General features: G+C 26.1%; 1 protein-coding gene across 1 annotated transcript; it reads right to left on the bottom strand.

The window, feature by feature from the left end:
- Window positions 1–219: 219 nt before the first annotated feature.
- LOC135925848 (serine/arginine-rich splicing factor 12-like) lies at window positions 220–13,087 on the bottom strand. The gene is made up of 5 exons (XM_065461370.1): window positions 12,976–13,087; window positions 12,830–12,934; window positions 11,908–12,011; window positions 5,297–5,585; window positions 220–568 (listed from the first exon to the last, which is right to left on the bottom strand). Exons 1-5 carry the CDS (start codon window positions 13,041–13,043, stop codon window positions 526–528), a joined length of 609 nt encoding a protein of 202 aa, XP_065317442.1. The 5' UTR covers window positions 13,044–13,087; the 3' UTR covers window positions 220–525.
- Window positions 13,088–22,582: the final 9,495 nt, after the last annotated feature.

Raw genomic sequence — 22,582 nt, 5'->3', positions numbered from 1 at the left:
GGGAGTTAAAAACGTCGAAAATAATTTACTTTCGTAGTAGAAAATAGGTTTCTACAAAAAATTGGTGTATAAGAAATCCTTTTATATATAAAATCTTAGTAACTTTATTAATTATATATGTTAATTCCATATAATATAAATTAATTGGATATAATATGTATACTACATACAAAATATCTTATTCACATTATGTATTTTTTGTCAATGTGTTTAAATCTTTAAACAGGTGACTAAGATTAAGATTATATTGATATGTTATAAAGAAAGAATTTTTTATATAAACTCTATACTATGGATTTATTCCAACCTACATAGGATATACAGTATATTAAATAGAGTAAAAAGTCAAGATATATTCCAAAAATAATCATTATGATCTAAAGTAGGGAGTAATGTTATTAAAATATCTGCCGGAACAGTTAACAAACAAATAAAATATTGTATTATGAAAAAAAATTAACATATAGATTTAAAAATATATTTATGAAAGAGCATAAGAATATATGTTAAATCTGATCGACATGTTCATCGTGATCTTGATCTGGATGATGGAGTAAGAGATCGTTTTCTACATTTAAATTAAATTATAAAATAAAACGATTGTGAAATTTAATAATAATAAAAATACACTAGGGTTAGCCATTTGCCCAGGTCAAATATGATCGAAAATAAAAATAAATGTTTTTAAAACAACATTAAGTTTGTTTGATAATATAAAATTTTGTCTCATTTTATTCTATAATTTTCATTAATCGAAGAGTGTAGTATATGTTTTTCCGTTAATGTTCTCCGCTTAGACAAATCCACCTTATATAAATCGTTCCCTTATTCTTCATATTTACAAAAATGATGATTCCTAGTTCAGCATGTTTGTTAGGATTATTAAGGTAAACTGATTTCAAATTTTTTATTTTTAAATATTTTTTTCATGTACCTTTTGTTGTAAAATAACCATAAAGTTAAAACGACTTAGATATTTTTTCGGATAAATTAGGAAATTTGCTTTCGAAAAAGGATTAATTATTTTTATGTATAAGAAAGATTCTATAAGATGTTACAATTATATCTTTAATTAACACATAAACCTTACATTAATTTAAGTGGATTGTTGAACCAGTCAACATTATATTTCCACTTTCACCTAATGCAATGCTGTCAATGACGAAGATCGACAAATTTAGTGTATAATTTTAATCTTTCTGATACAGCGGAATGAAATACATTTATAATAAGCCGATTAGAAATAAAAATAGTGATGAGAAATTTCGCTAGAAAAAAGGCAGTTTTTTCTTCTCATCCAAAAAGTAGCGCTTCAAATGCGAATGTTTTTTGAAAAATCCTTGACAATTATTTGCCTATTTATGTAAATAAAATGATTAAAATTGTATTATATTCAGAGTTGTTGGACTCTACTTTTAAAAGTAGTGCGCTATCGCTACCCGTCAAAAAAAAGTCGCGCGCTATTAGTTACTATTTTTTAAAAGTACTTCTGGCTACTTTTTATAGAAAAAATTTAGAAATAAATTTGTTTTTTTTGCTTATAATGTAATTATATAGTATATAAAAGATAAAAATCAACATTTATAAATATTTAAATATAGTTAGTTTTTCTTATAAAAAAAATTATGTAAAAAAACTATAATTTATGTAATAAAAATAAATATTAATGGTATATTCATTTTTTATTTATTCTGTTGCATTTTAATAATAAAATCATTTCTATAATATCATTCCCAAGTCTAGAGCGACGATCAGAAATTATTTTTCGCCTAACTAAAATTTCTCAACACTAGAACTTGAGGGGAAGGCAGTATTATTTACTTATTTTTAACAGATCAATTTATAAATATAAATAAGTTTTTACGTTCTATTATGTGTCCAAATATCTGCCATGGTATATAAATATAGGATATCTCTGACAACTCTGCTATTAGAGCATCTTTCATCACTTCAAATTTATCTGCTATCTTAATCATTCTTGTCTATTAAAATTGTGGTACCAGGGGATAGAGCTTAAATCATCATGATAAATGATGGATTATCAACCAATGGCATTGGCTGAACTATATCAATTATAAAATCGACAATAACTTTATCAGTCAGTTTCTGAGAAATATTAGCAAGTGCAATATTATTAACATTTTAGATTGAATTGGCCTTTTAGTCTCCCCTATACCAATATTATTAAATGTTTTTCTATCTCTTTAAAACTGTTGGCATGAATACAAAATAAAAATACTATTAGATTAAAAATGCCAATTACCTTTAGGTGTTTTTTGAAGTTATAGCTACTAGATTTATTTGAGGATATATTTTTTTTACATTTTAAACAAACAAATTTGTAGCCACCTTTTGTTTTTACATTAATTTGAGATATTTTCCAAATTTTAAAAATGGAAAATGTGTATTATTGTTATCAAGAACATTTTCTTCCAAGGTACCTTCCATTTCATTAATATCATCATTGTCTCTGACTCACTAACATCGATTTGGATATCCATTTTAAATAATTTACACCAGATAATTTAGGTTTATAATACAAATTGAAAATATAAATTTCATTTTTAAAATTAAATAATAAATCATAAAAATAATTAATTATGATATTATATTAAAATTTTCATGTTTATAGTTATATTCATTATATTTTTAGCTACTTTAAAAAAAAGGAGCGCGGTAAAAAAATTAATAATTAAAAAAAAGTAACGCGCTACTTTAACAACTCTGATTTGCTAAAAAGATTTGTAGAAATTTTATAGTGGGTATTCTTCCATAAGAACGAATGTTCTCATAATATAGATTTATGCGCTCCTTTTATTCGATGACTCAAATAAAATTTAGAAGAATAAAAGAGGGAAATAACTTTAGTTCAGATTTTCTGTTGACGCCCAAAGCCAAAGAAAATTTGTGACCTGCAAACCCTAGTAGACTTATTAATGATTTTTTTTATCAAGGGATCATTTTGTATCCAAGATTGATGATGGATAACGGATGCAGAAGTTGTCACACACTAATCAGATTAGTTTTTCAAACTTGTAAAATACCTTTTTTCTTTTCATGCTTTAAAATTTTTTAATCTAATGTTGTAATTCAATCCGCGTAATACCTTATTTCAAAGATTATTATAAAAAAAATATCACGATATAATTTGGTGAATTGACATATTTTGACATAGGTAATGGTAAAAGTTAAATATCCTCAAAAAAAAATCCGACAGGATGAATTAATTATTTTAAGCATAAAACTCGGTTAAACATATTTGGAACAGGCTCAAATGGAGCGATTAATCAGCACTAATAATAAGGACGTTTTATATTATTGTAAAATTTTAATTAAATAAACCAAACATAATTTAAATATACAGGGTTTGCAGTTGTTTTCATAAAGGAATTCTTATTATGAGAGCGTAAAATCCATAAACAATATTTTTTATATTTTGTTATCTCCAATTCGAATATTATATAAAAAATATTAATTAAAATGCCAATGCTTTTATTTTTATCGTTCTTTCGAACAAATTCTCATTCACTTATAAAAAAAAATTGCAATAAACTTATAAATTTTTTATTAAAAGTCAACGGGATATTTATAAAATTATCTTAAACAATTTTAAATAAATTTATCAGCATAAAATAATTTTGTGCATCAATGGTTATTGCATAAAAATATATCATAAAATAATCGAAATAATTTATTTTCTTAAAAAAAAGAAGAATATCTATAAACTTATTGAATACAAATAAAGTTGTGATTTTTTTATAGAAAAAAATATTCAATTATTCTTATTTTTTATGTACGATGATAATTTTGCTTTATAAGATTTGGAAACTAATATAGAATCAAATTTTTTCAATGGAGGTTAAAAATGACTAATTATATATAAATCCTTGTTTAGTTCATGACTCCACTCCCATTAATTATTAAAATAACGATATATAAATTTTTCAATATGATTAAATATTATTTGTTAGACATAAATTAATTTTTTAAGATTATTTCGATTATTTTATAATATACTTTTATGTATACCATTAATGCACAAAATCAATTAAAATTTTTTTAAATAAATGATTTATAAATTTAATGTAAAAAAATATTTTTTTTTACGTTTTGAATGGGAATTTGATCGAAAATAGGGGTATTGACATTTTTTTTTTATTAATTTTTATATGATGTTCAAGTTAAATAACACATAAAAAATTTTGACTACGTATTTTGTGTTATCATAATAAAAGTTTCTGTGCGAAAACAACGGTAAACCCTTCATAATAAACATTTTTTGCACTTTGATCATACTTGACCATTCATCATGACTTACATACCCTAGGAAATATTCAAAATGCCTTACCCTTATTTTTAAAGTAGTTATAGGATTTTTAATAACTCGACCTTTGAAGGACATATTTCAAACCAAATTTAACTTGCTAAGTTAAGTCATCAAAAGATTCGAAAATCGTTCTGAAATATTATGATTGAATGGAATGATGCCCATAAAAGTTTTAATTCTATATAACTTTGCAATCACTAAAATATAAATTTGTTATTAATTTTTTTTTCCTAACTATAATTCTGCCTTTGGAGGAAAATTATTAAAACCAAATCTCTAGAAGCAGCAAACTTAATGAGAAACATATAAATGAAATAAATCCATCTCAATATCGATTGCCTAATAATTGTTAACTTTGACAATATATTCTATTAACAAATTTTCAAGTATTTATTTATTTTGAATTTTTAAATTTCATTTTTTCCTATTATCTATACTATCAATTTAAAAATTTATGCCGAATAAGTATTAATACTCTGGATAACTCTTCTATTCAAATTTAAGCATATAATAGGATAAGTATGATTTATAGACCTTTATCCTAATCTTATGTATATAAAATAAATAAGATAAAAATTATATATTAATTTAAATGATCAGAATCGGATCGGTTTTGGTGAATATATCAAATCAATGAAACAAAAAGCCATTAACTTTATTCAAAGACCTGCAGAGGTAACCTCATTTTCAGGTCCAGCCCTAGATTATTCTCCATTTTCTTACCTAGTCGATATTGTTAATCTTTAGACCAGACCTAAGGTTTTTAATTAAATAATTTTCCATGGGTTAAAGGGGAACTTGAAAACATGAGAGCTTAATGTATATTTAAATGATTCATCGTGTGAATTTTTCAACCTGCTTTGGTTTGTAATTTTTATAAATAATCTTTAAGCCGCCTGTGTTTATAAAACTATAACTTGGGTAACTAGGTCTGCAAGTCTCTGATCATATTTATAAAATAAGTGACACCTGGCTCTGCGTTTGCCATTTTGCTGACTGGCAAAATGGGGACTCTTAGTATGACTTCTGCTACCATTCTTATCATAAAAACTATCACGGCTACGACTGGATGAGCGACTTCTGGTAAAACTTCTTTCCGACTTTCTTTTGGATGTTTCTTTTTTTCTACCATAATGCTTTGGCGAAGATGTAGAACCCGATCTACTCCTACTGTCAGGGCTTTGAGAAGCGCTCTCCCTATTTCTCCAGCCGCTTCTCCTAACTTCTCCCCGACCTCTACCCTTCATTTCGTAAGGAGCTAAGTTTTTTTTAATGAATAAATAATAAATGAATAATAAAACAATAGCATCACTAAACAGAGGGAAAAAATCTCAGCATACATAAATGCTAGGAGCTAAAAATGCTATGAAGAATGATTCTTGAAGATTGCATTTCGTAATTTAAAAAATATTTTAAATAAAAACAAATTATATGTCAAAAAATTATTCACATATGTTTAATTTGCAATTTTAAATCAGGCTATTTTAAAAATATATTAAACATTTGAAATTTATAAAAATGCTCGATTGCTAAATTTTTATACACAACCTTTTGCCATACATATAAAATAATCGATTTTCATCTTAGAAAAAATAAACATGCAAGGATTAATGGCAGCAATTACATAATTTACCATACAGCTAATTAACATGGCCTTGGGTTAAACGTCCATCCTGAATAGTGTGTCCAGTTCAAAGTATAATTCTTAGGAACGTAACCCATGCATGATAGTGTCATAAATATAGAAAGGTATTTAGTGTTTTTTTATATGCTTTTCGTCAGTAGAAGACTAACATCGTTTGAGAAATAAGCATTATTTGTTAACATATTTCATATTCCTACAATTATAATTAATATATTATATTTAAATTACAAACACATTAATCTTTATTTCAATATTTTCTTATGAGTCAAAATTTTTAAAAAAATTAATAAAAATTTCTATATATTTATCCAACGAGTATATTTTATTAAACAGTGGCATTTCCACAAATTTTAATTTGCAAACTCCAGGCAATTCATATTCAAATTCTGTTAGACCATTAATTGTGTTTCTTATATATCAAAAGATAAGTTCTTTTGTGCAGCATTTGAATAAATTGATCAAAATTAGATGCTTTTACTAGATAGTGATTTGTATCGGGCCTAATTTTTTAAGCTCTTCCTAAAAAATTTTTAAAGTTTTGCAGGCCCAGCCTGATCCCGAAATTTATTTTTATTTGTCCCTAAAAACCCGACTCAAAATAGGCCCAAATTTATTTAAATAAAGAGATTTTTTTAATATTAGCTATTGGTTTATTTTTAATTTTTTATATTTAACATTTTGTATTACAAATATAAATATCTCAATAAAAAGATTAAATAGGAAAACTTTTTGAAAGAATCTGTGTATATATCAGTGGTGGCGGCAGTTTTTATCAGATAATTGACTTTATTTTACTCACTAAATCTATTCTAATTTGATCTGTCATAATCATTGCATTTCTTGATAAAGTAGTTGGATGGTGAATAATCTCTCTAGTCTCTACTGTCAATATTAGTATAAATAGAGCCAATTTGAATAAAATATTGAGCCATTTTCTTAAAGCCATCTCCAGTTATCGAGTCAACACGCATATCTTTGGGGCAATAGTAAATCATGGTTTCACATATTTTTTTATAATAGTTAAGGAATTATTTATATTTATTGTTTTCGTTTGAATATACTGAGTTTTTAGGAATAAATGAATCTCATTTAACACACATATGGCGTCTTAAGTGAGAATTACCACATATACTTTTATGTAATATGCTTTTGCATTTTTTATTAAAGTTTTTGATTAAATCATCAAATATGTATTTAAAATTTTCCGATATTTGGTTTTTACCTAAATGGGAGATATAATTATATGTCCCATACTATATGTGATTTTTAAAAAAAATTATATCCATTTTTTATTTTATTTTTTGTTAAAAATTGAATAATAAAAAAATTATAATTTAAATCTTTTAAAAAAAAATATTAAACCCAAAATAAATGATATATACCATATGGTGCCTTTCTACAAATTAATAAGGTTAAATATTTTTATTTTGCAAATAAAAAATATTGGTGCCTTTTGTTCCTTGGAATAAAATAATCTAAATTTATTAAATTTATGTTAAATCATTTGGACCCAATCAAGATTAGGCCCAACCCAGCCCAAACCCAAATTTTTTTAAGATCTCTAGTTTGAATAATTTTTACAACATTTATCAAGTTAAAATTTAATGATTGATAAATATCAATCCTTAAAAATAATTATATTTTATAATTTTTGTTCAAAAAAATGAGATTATTTGGAATTCTTTTATTGAAATAAAATTTAAAAAAAAAGAGAAGAATTGAGAAGAGTGCAAAAAATTTAATCATGAATTAAAGGGCTTGGTATATGTATAGCATCGATGTAACCAGGATTTTGCTAAGGGTAAGTCACTATTAGGTTGAGAGTTTCCATACATTTTATAGGTGATCTTTAAAATCACTTATTGCAGGCCTTTGGCTATGTTATATATTTTAAAGAATCATTTTGGGTTTCCATTTTTTCAATATAAAAAAGATTAAATATTTTAAATTAGAGTCAATATATTTAAAAAATTATTAACTTTTACTTTTTCTTTCAAATAATTGTTTATAATGAGATATTACAAATATTTTTAGAAAGGAGGGTGGGAGGGGGGAGGCAAGGTTGTCAGATCAAAAATTTTAAATTGTATCAATTTTTATTATATATTTATATTATGAGCATGTGGCCAGCTTTTGTACAACCTTCAGCTAGGCCCCACTGGTGACATAATTTTGGTTCATTTATACAAAACTTTTTATTAAATATTTGGGTATATCATTAAATTATTTTTCTGGCATCCCCTATCCCCCTCCTTAAAGGCCTGGCGTAAATTAGCTAATATGGCCATGAATTATATAAAATACACACTTTTTATTAGTTATCAAATAAAACAACAAATTTAAGGGCAAAGGATCCAATAGAAAGAGGGGATTGAATCTCTTTATTTTGAAATGTCTTTATTAAAATAATACATGATTTTTGTTATATTTGGGAGATTTTGTAGAAGTTTTAATAGTATATTTCTGAAATTTTAAAAATGTGGTAATTGAATTGGTTGTCTCTGACTTTAAAAAAGTTGTAATAGTCAATGTGGTAAATCTGGCAACTATATGGTGAAGGCTGTAAGGGAAAATCTCATCTCAAAATGATATTAACAAGAACAAGCAAATTACTTCACACCCCATGGCTAGACCTATGTGACTCAGAAATTTCACATTCATTTTAGTCTTATTATTATTAAGTCCACTGCTAAAATCTTAATAAAATTTTTAAATATCACACTAACCCAATGATTATATCCAAATCTATATATATAATAGCCGTATTCAAGAAATGAACGTTTTCCTATCTTTATAACGCTAGTTTTTTTTGGTATCAACTTTCATATCTTCATAACGTTAATTTTTATTTTTTCTATCAACTTTCCTATCTTCTTAATGTTAAATAAATCGAGGGCTTTTATTATCTCGGTAATGTTAAATTTTAAAAAAAAAAAATTTTTCTTACTCGGGGATTCGAACTCGCGCCTTAATTTCAAAGGCAAACGTTCTTACCGTGAGGCAAACGTTCTTACCGTTCAGCCCCTTTAAGCTTTATATTTTGTAATTAACTAAATTTAATCAATATTTATTTTTTTTCATTGGATTATTAAGCTCTAATACTATTGGTTTAAATTTATTTTCTTTATTTTTTAATGGCTAAGGTAAAATATTTTTAATTATTCCATTTTTAATTAATTTATAACGACCATTTTATTTTTTAAATTTTTTAAAAATGGAATATTAAAAATAGCAAACCATTTTCAACCAAAAGTTTAATTTTTATTTAATATATTTTAACTATTTTAAGGAAACATTTAAATCAATGGTAGTTGTTAACAGTTATTTCAGGTAATCATTGTTTTTTTTAAAATATTTTAAGAATAGTCTTTTTTAAGAGGATGGGGAATGAGAATTTTCTCATTACTTTTATGGTCGTTGTTACCAGTTATTTCAAAATAATATCCAATTTTTATTCCTTATAACTCCCTTCTCTCTTCAGGCCAGGTCCGATCCATTAAATGTAATGCTTTGCTTTAAGCTAAAATATATTTAATACAAAAAATTCCTAAGCAAGGTCCAAGGCCATAATAATTTTGAAAAAAAACCCCCAAGCCCAACCAACGATATGAAAATTTTGGTAGTTGAGAACTGGAATAAAATATTTAAAAAATCTTAATGAATTTAAAAATACAATCAAAATCAGATTTTCGTGGGCCTTGATTTTTTTGATCAGGATAGCCCAGGCCTTTGAAAAATTTGTTTTAGGTCAATGTCTGACCCATAGTTAATAAAAAAAAATTCCCAAACGTCCAAGCTGAATTTCCAAAGCTCAGCCAACCTATTAAGACTAAATGCTATTTTTTGATTAAAAAAATATTTTAATTGACTTTTACCAGAGTTCCCTATAAATATTATGTGTTAAATATTATGATAACCCTCTTCTCTCTTTGGGCCAGGTCTAATCCATTAAATGTAATGCTATGCTTGAAGTTAAAATATATTTAAAGCTATTAAGACTAAATGCTATTTTTTGAGTAAAAATATATATAGATTAGCTTTTAGCAGAGGATGGGGAATGAGAATTTTCTCATTACTTTTATGGTAGTTGTTACCAGTTATTTCACTTTTATGGTAGTTGTTACCAGATTTAAACATAATATCCCATTTTTTTAAAAATATATTTAAAGCTTTTACTTGATACAAAAAATTCCCAAGCAATGTCCAAGGCCATAATAATTTTGAAAAAAATCCCCCAAGGCCAACTAAATATGAAAATTTTGGTAGTTGAGAACTGGAATAAAATATTTAAAATATCTTACTGAATTTAAAAATACAATCAAATTCAGATTTCCATGGGCCTTGATTTTTTAATCAGGCTAGCCCAGGTCTGACCCATAATTAATACTGTAAAATATTCCCAAGCATCCAAGCTGAATTTTCAAAGGGCCGTATTTTAAAGTAGTGTTCAATTATTTAAGTTTTAAATATTTTTTTAATGTTAAGCCCACCTTATTTAATCCTTACTTACAATGAAAAATATTATCCCTAAAAAAACAAAAGTTTACTTATTTATTTAGTTTTATATACTTTTTTTATTATTAGGTATATTATGCCCTTCGAGAAAGGCGGGTAATAATATTTTTTCCAATATTTAAATCAGAAATTAAGAATATTTTATGAGGTATGATTTACAAATTTACCTCTTTTTCTACTAAATTTTAATCTAATATAAGGTACTTTAATATCCAATATTTAAGAACATTAATTCCCGTCATTCTTGACGGGCTATCAACTAGTATATAATAAAAACTAAAGATGAAATAGATATTGAATTTCTTTTATTTTAAATTTTTAAATATACCCAATCCGAGCTTAAATTTTTTTTTTAAATGACTGTACCTGAAATTTTTTTTCAAAAAAATACCAGGCCAGGGCCTATATTTTAAAACCAAATACTTAAATCGCCATTACTAGCTATAAAAATTTTAAAAAATATATATTTAAAAAATATCCAGTAAAACCTGGACTGGGCCTGGTCAAAAAAAAATTTTGAAAAAAATTAAGGTTGGACTGGGCAGTGCAAATGTGCCTCTGCACGTCTGTTTTAATGTTAAAATAAAGATAAAAAAATTGTTGGAAGAAGCTTAAAAACATTAATGGAATTGATGTTAGAATATAATAGAAACCAAAATATTTAAAAAAAAGAAGGAAATGAAGGCCATATTTTGTGGTCCCTTTAGCTAAATCATTTTTTTGTAAAATACCCCAACTCAGATTTTGTAAAGATATATATTCAGCCAAACTAAACGTTAGTAATTGTGTCAATACCTCACTCACATTTCCCTCTTTCTTGATTTTGAAGAGATATTTGGTGAAACATTTACACATCTTTTTAGGCCAAACATCAGACAAATTTAATTGTAATGAATATGATTGGACTGGTAAACAATGTTGTCTACTATTAATTCCCTAAGGGGCTAGAGTGTGTCAATAAATGGTCCTAAATTAAATATTAAAAAATTTTTTAAAAACTGGTTTTAGAAAAATTTAGTTTGCTCCTAATTATTTTTTATATAAGGATACTTTTCAGGGTCACAGTCCAGACGTGTGCAAATTATTTTTACAGGATAGTCCAATTGCATTTTTTAAAACTTATGATCATGCTAAGCATATTTATCTCTTATACTTAACAAAAATTATTTTAAAAGAGGGACAAAAAAAATTTAGGGCCAAGCCAAAAAACTTGCAAAAAACTTCATGGTTTTGGGCTGCACCAAACTAACTCTACTTTTTAGTTTATTTGCTGCCGGCAATGATTCATTGCTGTTTCTTAGATAACCTCTTAATTTTTAAAATTTATTGTTCTAATTGACGATGTTAGTAAGCTGTATGGTGAAATATTGTATAATTATTGCAATAAATGTTTTTTTTTAAATATTTTTTAATAAATTACTTTTTCTATCTCCTTGAGCAAATTCTATTTCAACTTCTCTACCTTTTATAACAACTCTATTAAGTTCATATAGAGCATCTTCAGCATCTCGCCAATCCTGATATGTAGGTTTTAGTTAAGGAATATCATATAAATTCTGTTAGAAGATTGTATTAAATTTAATTAATATTAATAAATAAAAACTGTAATTATTTATTTATACTTGCAAAAACTATTCAAATTACTCATAGAAAAAAATATATTGAATGAAATATTGCCCTAAAAATATTTAACTTTAAGGATCTTTATCTTTAGGTCTTTATCTTTATTGATATATACTATATATATATATATCTATATGGATCTTTATCTTTAAATCTTTACCAACAATCTTTATATGAAAGAGTGCAAAATTTAAATGGATATTGTTATAAATTTTATAGGAAACATAGTAATCAGAGACCTGCAAGCCTTGCCTAGAACCTGACATAAAACAAGCCAAAAAATGATAATATTTAAAAAATCCAGGCTTTAAAATTTTAAGAAATCTAGGCTAAGCCATGTTCAAAATTTTAAAAAATCTAGGCCAGGTTGACTTTTAAATTATTCAGTGGAAAAATTTTAGAGTCTATAATAGAACATTTAATATTCATTTACTGCTTTAATTTCCCTTTGAAAAAATTATTAAAATTTATAAAATTCCAAGTCAGGTCAAAAGATGATGAAAAATATATATCAAGCTGAGTTAAACAAATTTGATTTAAATCCAGGCCAGATTAAAATTTATATCTCAGCAAGTCCCTGATTTCATTCTATTAATTAAATCTATAACCTTTAGAAACATCAGGTAATCTAAATTTATCATAAATGCTTTATCTTTAATTCTATAAATATAAAAATTATATAAATTATAAATATTCTAAGATTATTATAAAAAGGATATTGTATATATGCAAAACCACGAGCTTCTTTTGTATAATAATCCCGAGGTATATAAATATCTTTTACAGGACCAAATTTAACAAACATTGGGCGTAGATCCTCAATCCTATAAATATTATAGAAACTTACATTAAATTTAAATTCTACGTGGTATTATAGCTTAGGTTTCTTAAATATAAAGAAGAAATGCGATTTCTATCTCTTCTTCTTGACATTACGTATACTTTGTCAAAATTAAATAGGTTTAGAAATAAAAATGGCAGGTTATATCTTTTGACATTGACAAGCGCAATATATTATCCCTCCCCCCTTCAATTTTGCAGAGTGGTTTTCGGCTTGTTTTTAAAGGCCTCGGATTAAATTTATTTAAGTTTTTCTATAAATAAAAGTTTTTTTTGAAATTTTAATAAGAGTCATTATTTAAAAAAATAAATTTTAAATATTGTTTAATTAATGAAGTCTATTTCACAAAGATAACTTATGCCACCGTTATCTATACAAATTATTTTATATAAAAATATGAATTTAAACAAATTTCCATAAATGTTTTATTTCTTCGTTTTCTCTGGGCTGTATTTTTCCTTAATTAGATTAAATTTTGCCCGAGATGATTCCCTTTACATATTTTGATATAATGACTTGGAATCCATTTTCATATCGAGTCCATTAATGTTTATGAACATTAAATTTGACGGATTATTTACTCTTAATTTCTTTCGTTTATGTATAATGTTCAAAATCATAAGATGAAACCTCTTCCTCTGCTGTAAGATAAAGTTTCCATTCAGTTGTTAATGTACTTTAAAAATTATTAATTAGTAATATCTTCATCGATATATTGTCGAAGCCCATCATATTCTATTAATCGCGCAACTAGTTTCCTAGGCCAATTTCTTTTTGAATTTAGTATATATATATATATAGTAAGGAATTTTTAAAATAATTGATTTAACTAAAATTAGTAATTTATACTAGCTATATATTAACGGGACTGCAAGATGCTTTTTATAGGAAATGGTACATTTTTAATAAAAGGGGAGTTTTTGAATCGAGCACCTACATTCAACAATTACATGAAAAAGGGGATAGGGGTGACCCGCCTCCATTTTATTTGAAGGTGGGGGGGGGGGGGGAATAGAGGGTTGGCATCCAATGGGGGTAGGTAAATTAAAATAAACACTATAGATTAAAAATATAAATAAATGATAAAAAATTTTAATTAATTAATAAATATTTATCTCATTCATTCACAAATAGCATTTTAGTACAGTTTGAAGTTATACACGCTCGTGGCTAATACTTAAAATAATCTTAGTAACATGTAGTTAATTATCATCAACTGATGATTATTTATTATTCCCTGGCCTAAAATAGTCATGAAAAAAAGTTTAATTAAAAATATTTGAAGCTATAAATGATGGCTCATCATAGGATTTTTAAAAATTAAGTTTATACTAAATTATACAATATATGACTTTATTGTTGCATTCATTAGAAAATATATAATGTCAATCATCATAATAATATAACCAAATAGAATGTAATATAAAATGTATGAACTATAATATATGGCATTTATAGCCAAATTTCCCCACACTTTATATTTTAAAACTCCTCAATCAGACGATGTGCATGTTTCCTCGATCGTTGTTATTTCCGCCTCATTGTTGTTTATAGTTCTCGAGGTTATAAAAACATATCCTGTGTACCCAAATTTTTATGAGTCTTTTCCGTTTCGCCGTTATCTTCTCTATATGTGATCCTTCTACATTTTCCAAAATTTCAACTATATCCCACTCCATATTTTCTTCCTCCTTCCCTGACTTCTCTATTTTTTCGCTACATCCCTTTTCGCAGTTGATCCGCATACTTTCGTATTGTTTTATCCTTACCTTCTACCAAATAAGAATATCTATAAGTTCTGGATTTTATAATTATTCTCTCCATTGATTACACCCATTGTTAAACCTCGAATTTCCTCATTTGAATGTGTTCATCATGCGCTGTCTTTTTTTCGCATACTATATCGTTTCCATTTCATCCTTAAAATTTGGATGTAAACCAATCTAATCCAGTTTTAGATTCTCTTGCGCCCAATTTTGCCGGTGAATGTCCAGTTGATTGGTGCTCGCCCATTCTGTTTGCAGTCAAAACTTTTTCCATAGCTTCCTCTGGCTCCTTAATATCTTTTCTAGTGGAAAAATATAGCAGGGGCATCGCCAGCCTTTACAATCTCAGGGGGCTCAAAAATAATTTTCCGGGGTTTATATTTAATATATTATACTTTTTTAAATTTACTAACTCTGAAAAATTATTCTGAATTTCATATTTTGTCATTTATTCTATAATGCATACAAAATAAACTTGCATATAAATATTTAAACAATATAAGACATTTCTAAAAATAATATTCTTTAATACAAAATCTATTTATTACAGTATATAATATTTACGATTGCTGATATAAAAAAAATTTGAGTCTAAAGAATTACAAGTAATAAAAAAGATTAATTAATTCATACATAAGCCTCTATTGATAATGGTTTTTTAAAAAACTACATAATGCAATATAATTCTTAGCAACTTACATTGACAAAAGGTTAAGAAACTAATATAACTCTTATTTTAGACAATGATTTATAGAATAAACTAATAAGGAAAAATTTGTAGGCCTAACCAAATCAACAATTCTTGAAGAAGAGAATATAAACGACCAATCCAAATCATAAAACTATATGATGGTTAGAGTTTCCACTAAGATGACATGTTGGAAGCCAGATAAGTAATAGAGAAAATTAATGTGAGATATTAAATTTCCATAAGATTTTCTTCCACTTTTAATGATATTTAAGCGATTACACAGTTGACCAATATTGCTTAACTAAAATATGCAATCAAATGCTCTCAGCAGCTGTAGTAAAACCTTAACTTACATAGCCAAATAAATAATAGATGCTGGTTAATTTGCAGTCATAGCTATGACACTCATAATGTTAACTCATATCAGAATTTATTATGTTAGATAAATTAAAAAACTAAAACACTAAAAATCTTTAGAAGAAATTATGCAAATATATTGAAGCCTTAAGTTATTTACATAGCAATTATGCCATATTATAGATGAAACATTTTGTAACTATAAAATAAGGACCAGAATGATATGATGAAGCAATTAAAATTTTTTATATTGTCGCACCACCTTGGTATATTATATCTTAAAACAATAATAGTTTGTAATAATATCGAAAATATACTTGTATTAAAAATTTAACTCAAAACTGTTTTTCGAAAAAGAAAAAAATAGCTTTCCTAAAATCACGTAAAAAAGAGAAGAAAAGATATCAAATTTATTATATCTATTGCAGGTAAAATGTTTAATTTTTAAAATTATTTATAACTAAATAGATGGCGTTAAATACTTGAATGCAAATTGTAACTATATTTATTATCAAAACCATTTATTAGTAAAATTTTTATAATATTAACTGTAATATTTTAAACTGTCAAATACGTCTATAAAAGTGACATTTTATCTAATATTTTATAAACAACTGTATACAATAGAGGATTATAAACTATACTAGTAGATAGTCCGTCAAAAATGCTATGGGAACGAAAGAGCGAAAAGCAAAAGAGCGAAAAGTAAAAGAGCGAAAAGTTGGGAATATTCCCAACAAATGTTCCCAACAAATGTTCCCAACATGGAGAAAATTTTTAATATGTAGAAAATAAATACCATGAAAATCCCAACTGAGGCAATTAAATATTCAAGTTTATAAACTTTTTATAAAATTTTTATAAATATAATTTACATTTCATCTAATCTATTAATATATGTTTAAAATTATTATATAATTATATTATAAAAAAACAAAAAATTATATAATTTCAATAATATTCAATCCGCAAGTTAGCGTATATTATTTTTCAAAATACCTTTTTTAAATATATAGAATAATTGTAAATTTTTTATCATTCTAAAATCTAAACTATTAAATAAAGAAATAGCTAGTTTATATATATATATATAGAAGGCTTTAACACTAAAAATAAAAAATCGAAAGCCTATTATTTTGATAGGGACACTTATCAAAAAAGTGAATAATGTAGAGATATATTTAATACTGCCTTTTTTATTCTAGATTTTTCTCAACATAATAGAATGAAATATTTTAAAAACTAAAACAACACTTGCTTTATTGAATGTTTAGGCTAGTGATAAAAGATATAGATTAGATTAAAAATATATAGAACAAAATGATATTAAGAATAATTTTAAGAAAATATTTTTATTATATATTTAAAAAATTATTATTAAACATTAAAAAATACTTAATATTTACCATATATAACAATAAAAATAATAATATTTATTAATAGAATTCATGACCTTATTTATAAATTATGGGAACATTTAATCATATTTTTTTCGCTCTTTTGTACCGAATTCGTCAAAAATGACGGGGGATGAGAATTTTCTTCTTATTTTTATGCTAGATGTTACCTGTTATTTGAAAATAATATTCAATTTTTATTCTTTTTACCCCCTCCCCCCTTCAGGCCGGGTTCAATCCATTAAAACTAAGTGTAAATACTATGGTTTGAGTAAGAATAAATTTAGAGCTTTAACTTGATGATACCAATATTATTTGTTAAATATTACTGATCACTTATACCTAATATTTAATATTAAAAAAATTCCCACTTATAATAATTTAGAAAAATTTTCCCCAAGCCCAGCCCAATATAAAAATATTTTTGAAGCTCAGCCCAACCCATAATAATTTTATAAAATTTTGTCTCAAACCTGGCCAACCCTTAGTAATTTTCAAATTTTTTTCCCAAACATGGAGATAGGTAAATCTCTAAAAACCTTATCTATTTTTTATTCTATTTTAACCCAGCTCACCCCGACCAAATATTTAAATTAGCTTTTACCTGAGAGCCATATAAATATTCTGTGTTCAATATTACACCTATGCTTAATATAAAAATCCCAAGCCAGCTCCTAACACTTGGGAAAATTTTCTCAAACTCGCCAAAGACTTTTTATAGTTTAGTTGAGAACTGAAATAAAATATATATAAAAAGTCACAATTCATTTAAAAATACAATCAGAATATGAAAGTTGCATGGACCTTGGTTTTTGATCAGGCCTTGCGATGTCTTCAAATAGAAATTTTCAGGCCAATTTCTAGCCCATATTTAAAATTAAAAAATTTATAGGAATCTAAGACTTTAATAATTATGAAATTTTTTTAATAGGAGGTTAACTTCAATCATAGACAAATAAGTAAAACAAAAAAGTTATACATTTAATCATAATAACATGCATTCTACAATTATGAAGTTATGAGAAAATATACAAAATTTTCCCATCTTATGAGGTGTTATTTAAAAATTTATATTTATTTGGGGTTATTCTAAAATTTTCCATTATTTTTATAAAATATTCTAATGAAGTATATATTTAGTAATTTTATTGTAATTTATATTTAAAAAATTATTCCTGCTATATGAGAGTTTTGTGCAAGGTGTGCTTTGTGCCTTACTTATTAAAAGCCCTTAAGGAAGGATCCATTCCATTATTAAATATTTGATTTTTATACAACTATATATCTTTCAATTAGGTAATTTTTATGCATAAGTAAATATTTGTATCTCTCTTATCTTTTCTGAAACCCCAATATAATGGTATAAAATTCTAAATTATACATAAATTCAAGAATTAAAATAGTATTTAAATAAATCCCTTATTCCTATTGAATTGGTACTTGATGCATTTAAAGTTCTACTGATCCCTAAATAATCGGGAATATATATAATATTAGGTGTGTATTCAGTGCATCAATGTACATTGTTGTTCTTCTGGACTGATATTTATCATATAATTACATATGGAACTATGATATGCATAGATTTAGGAGGAGGAATAAAAATGTTTGATTTTCTAACTCTAAATTAATTCTTAATTTAAAATTATTTATTAAATATTTAAAATTTACTTTGATATAAACTACTATTTCTGAAAGTGCCATCATTACTTTATTTTCACATCTAAACCAAACCATTTTATCTATAATTGTAATGAGCCAAGGCAGTTTGAAAATCCATATTTTTCAAAGTGTTCTTGTGAAATTTAAAAAATATTAAAATCTAAATTTAATTTCTCAGAATGTTCTCTAGTTGGAATTAGATATCTTTTAAAGTTTTCCATATAGAATCACATACCTCTGGAACATGGTTGCCATGTCTCCCCCCCCCCATCAGCGGGAGACTCCCGCAATTTTTTAGTTTACACGCAGACATCCCTCTCCCGCAAAACTACCGCAATTTTTTAATTTCTCCAGCAATTTTTTTTTTTTAGTATTTTAACGTTTTTAATATATAAATAATAATTTTGAGAGACATTAATTGATGATTTTTATATATTTAAAATAATTTTAAATATTTATTCGAAAAACTTTCTTTCTATCCTGTTTTATTTTTATCCAATAATAAATCAACATCATTTCATTCATATAAGTCAGTACAGGGGAGTATATCAACATCGATGCAATACAAAAATATTCTCAAATAATAAATAATACAGATGCAACTACATTTGCGGAAATCGTATACATCTATCATGTAGTTCGACATTCACAGAGCTATATCATCACATTGTGGGTCGAATCTTTTTCTCATGATATTTAACGACTCCAATATAAGTGCAAACCTTACTTGTGGCAGAACAAAAATGGGCAAGGCTATCACAAGTGTTTTAGTACCTGAATCCTTGAGGTCAATTCTAGACGATTTGAAAGATGGGCATCCATATTCAATTTTAATAGATGCATCTAATAAGGGAAATATTAAAACATTTCCCTTGATCCTTCGCTATTTCAAGAAGAATAAGAACATTTCCATAAAACTGTTAAAATTTTTTCCTCGGATAGTGAAAAATCTAACGATGTAGCTAACCACATAATGGTAAATATAGCTGATTCAGGGTTATCAATGGTTTACATGTCAGCTTTCTGCTCTGATAATGCCTCTGTAAATTTTGGCAAAAACCAAAGTTACCGAATTGAGGCAGCACAATAATAAATTAATACCAATTAGCTGTATATGCCATATACTACATAATTATTGCAAGAAGGCAATAAATGTACTATCGGTGGATGTCAAAATAATTGTGATGAAATGTTTTAATGAATTTAGTCATTAACTAAAAGAGTTAATGAATTAAAAGAGTTGGTGAAGTGGTCTGAGTTGTTGCGATATATACCTATAAGGTGGTTGTCATTAATACCTGCTATCGATAGAATTTTAAAATTTTACAAACCCTTATAAAAATACTTTTCTTAAATAAAGATTTTAAAAGCTGTCCTAAAATTTTTAAAAAAATTTTCGAGTATGAAATGGCAGAAGCATATTTGGGATTCGTTTCACATGTAGGAAATCTACTTCATACAGTTAATATTTAATTACAATCAGAATATTCTTTATTTAAAAAGATTCACAATGCTACAGCTCTGATCATCTCTACAGTTAAAATTAATAATAAATTTTATGGCGCTATTGCTAAAAGTATTATATTAAAATGTTCAAATAATACTCTAATTAATACATTTTTAAATGAAGCAGATATTTTTATTAAGACAATTTTAGAATATTTACAATCAAAATTTGATATTAATAACTCTATTTACAAATGTATAAATTGACCTTGGAACAGAAACCATCAATTGATGGTTTATATAATTTAATAAATATATTTAAAATACCGAAAGACATTGATTTCTTGTTTGAGGAGATTGTAATTCTCTCTATATTTTATGATTCGCCAAAATACTTAAAATTAGATGATCTAAAAGCAGAGGAGAAATGGGTAGAATTTTTTCGTAATAACGATAAATCCCCATGCTTGGAAAAAATATGCGAGTATTTCTTCTCCTTACCTCATTCCAATGCCTCATCCGAGCGCATTTTTAGCCTGATGAGGATTGCCTGGAAAAAGGAGAGAAATCGGATTGCTTTAACAACATTAGAGGCCGAGCTAATGGTTAAACAAATATATAATATGTTATGACAGGAATTTTATAAATATCTCAATTAGAGATCTGCAAAGTTAGGCCCGACCCGTACTCGGGCCGGGTTCGGACCTAATTATATTTAAAATAATCGGGTTCGGGCCAGTCCTAATATTTTTTAAAAAAAATCTGGTCGGGGTCGGACCCTGAATTTTTTTTAAATATATCTAAATTTATCAATTTTATATTGAATTTTTTATGTTTATTTTAGAAACTAAACGCCATATAACTAATGTCTTTTATTTTAAGTTATTATAATAATTAATTTCTATATTTAAATAAATTTGGGCCGGGCCGGTTAATTATCTTAAAAAAATTTCGGGTTCGGGCCCGGCAAAACTTTTTTAAAAAATTTCGGGCCGGGTCGGCATAACCATAAATAGATCACATTAGAAAAAGACATTATGGGCTTAATTTTAACGATATAATGTATATACAACAAAATGAAGAAAGAAAAAGAAATTATATTCAAATCTATTATCATATAATAACATAAATATTCTCATTGAAACCATGAAAAATATGGTTATAAAAAAAATTCAAAATGAGATTACAATTAACAGGTGCTTTTCGATCATAGTTGATGGCACATATGATGTTTTGAAATCAGAAGCAATAGCTTTGATAGTAAGATATGTTGAAAATAGTGAGACGCCGAAGCTGTTGAAAGACTGATTGACATATATTGTACGGGAAATACCACAGGTCTCGATATTAAGCATAATATAATATCCAAACTCGGCTCGATAAATTTATCCCTTGAATTTCTAGTTGGGCAAAGTTATGATGGCGCCTCAAACATGAGTGAAAGAATCAATGGTGTGCAGGAGTTGATTAGAGCAGAGTCACCTATTCTAGGAATACTAGACGAGATTTATATTTATTTTAATGGTGTAAAAAGATATGAGGTACTCAAAGAATGTCAGTGTGATAATCTGAAAAAATCGCAACGATTTCTACGCATCAAGAATACCACTCGGTAATAGTACCTTATTTATTTAGATTTAAAATGTTTTTTTATTTAGAAGCTGGTTATCGTCATATAAAGCTATTGTTTTCTACTTTATGATGCCTTGAGGGCAGCTTTAACAAATTTAAAGGATTCTGAAGATCCTGCCACTTCCACTATGGCTAGTGCTATAGTCTTTAGAATAGAAAAGTTTGATTTTATCTTATCATTTTGTGTTTTGGATAAAATTTTGTTGATAACAAGTTTGGCTTGTACAAAATTGCGAACCATTTCGAAGGATATAGGGTTTGCAATAAATCAAATTCAATTGGCAAAAGATTGCTTGATTAATTTGAGAAGTATAATATATATTGTCTTAATTATTTTTTAATCTAATAGATAATAACACTGAATTTTTGGATGTTTTTTCAAAGGCACAAGATTTTATGGAGGAGAGAAATCTACCTTTTGATTTTGAAAGTTCTAGACTTCAAACATTACAATCCAAAAAGGAGAGGTATATATACTTTCATCATTAGATACAGAAATTTTTTTTAGCTTTAAAATAGGTGTGTTTTATGCTGCACTCGATTTAATTATTATGCAGTTTAACGAAAGATTTAATGATGATTAGATGAAATTTTTACACCAAACATCATTTTTTATGCCAAAGGGAATGACAGAAAAATCAATTATTAAAGAAGATATCGAGGATATCTGTGAATTTTAC

The sequence above is a fragment of the Gordionus sp. m RMFG-2023 genome, chromosome 3 (assembly GCF_954871325.1).
Source record: "Gordionus sp. m RMFG-2023 chromosome 3, tfGorSpeb1-WG-v2, whole genome shotgun sequence".
NCBI lineage: Eukaryota > Metazoa > Nematomorpha > Gordioida > Chordodea > Parachordodidae > Gordionus > Gordionus sp. m RMFG-2023.
Note: the sequence above shows the minus strand (reverse complement) of the source record. Positions and strands in the feature narration are given on the sequence as shown.

What these genes read in the sequence shown, in the direction of transcription:
- LOC135925848 (XM_065461370.1), bottom strand. Translation starts at nt 13,043, where the DNA reads ATGTCAAGAAGAAGAGATAGAAATCGCATTTCTTCTTTATATTTAAGA. An exon ending in AACCTAAGCTATAATACCAC is followed by an intron (nt 12,935 to 12,975) that starts GTAGAATTTAAA and finishes TAATATTTATAG; the next exon opens with GATTGAGGATCTACGCCCAA. An exon ending in CGTGGTTTTGCATATATACA is followed by an intron (nt 12,012 to 12,829) that starts ATATCCTTTTTA and finishes ACTAAAACCTAC; the next exon opens with ATATCAGGATTGGCGAGATG.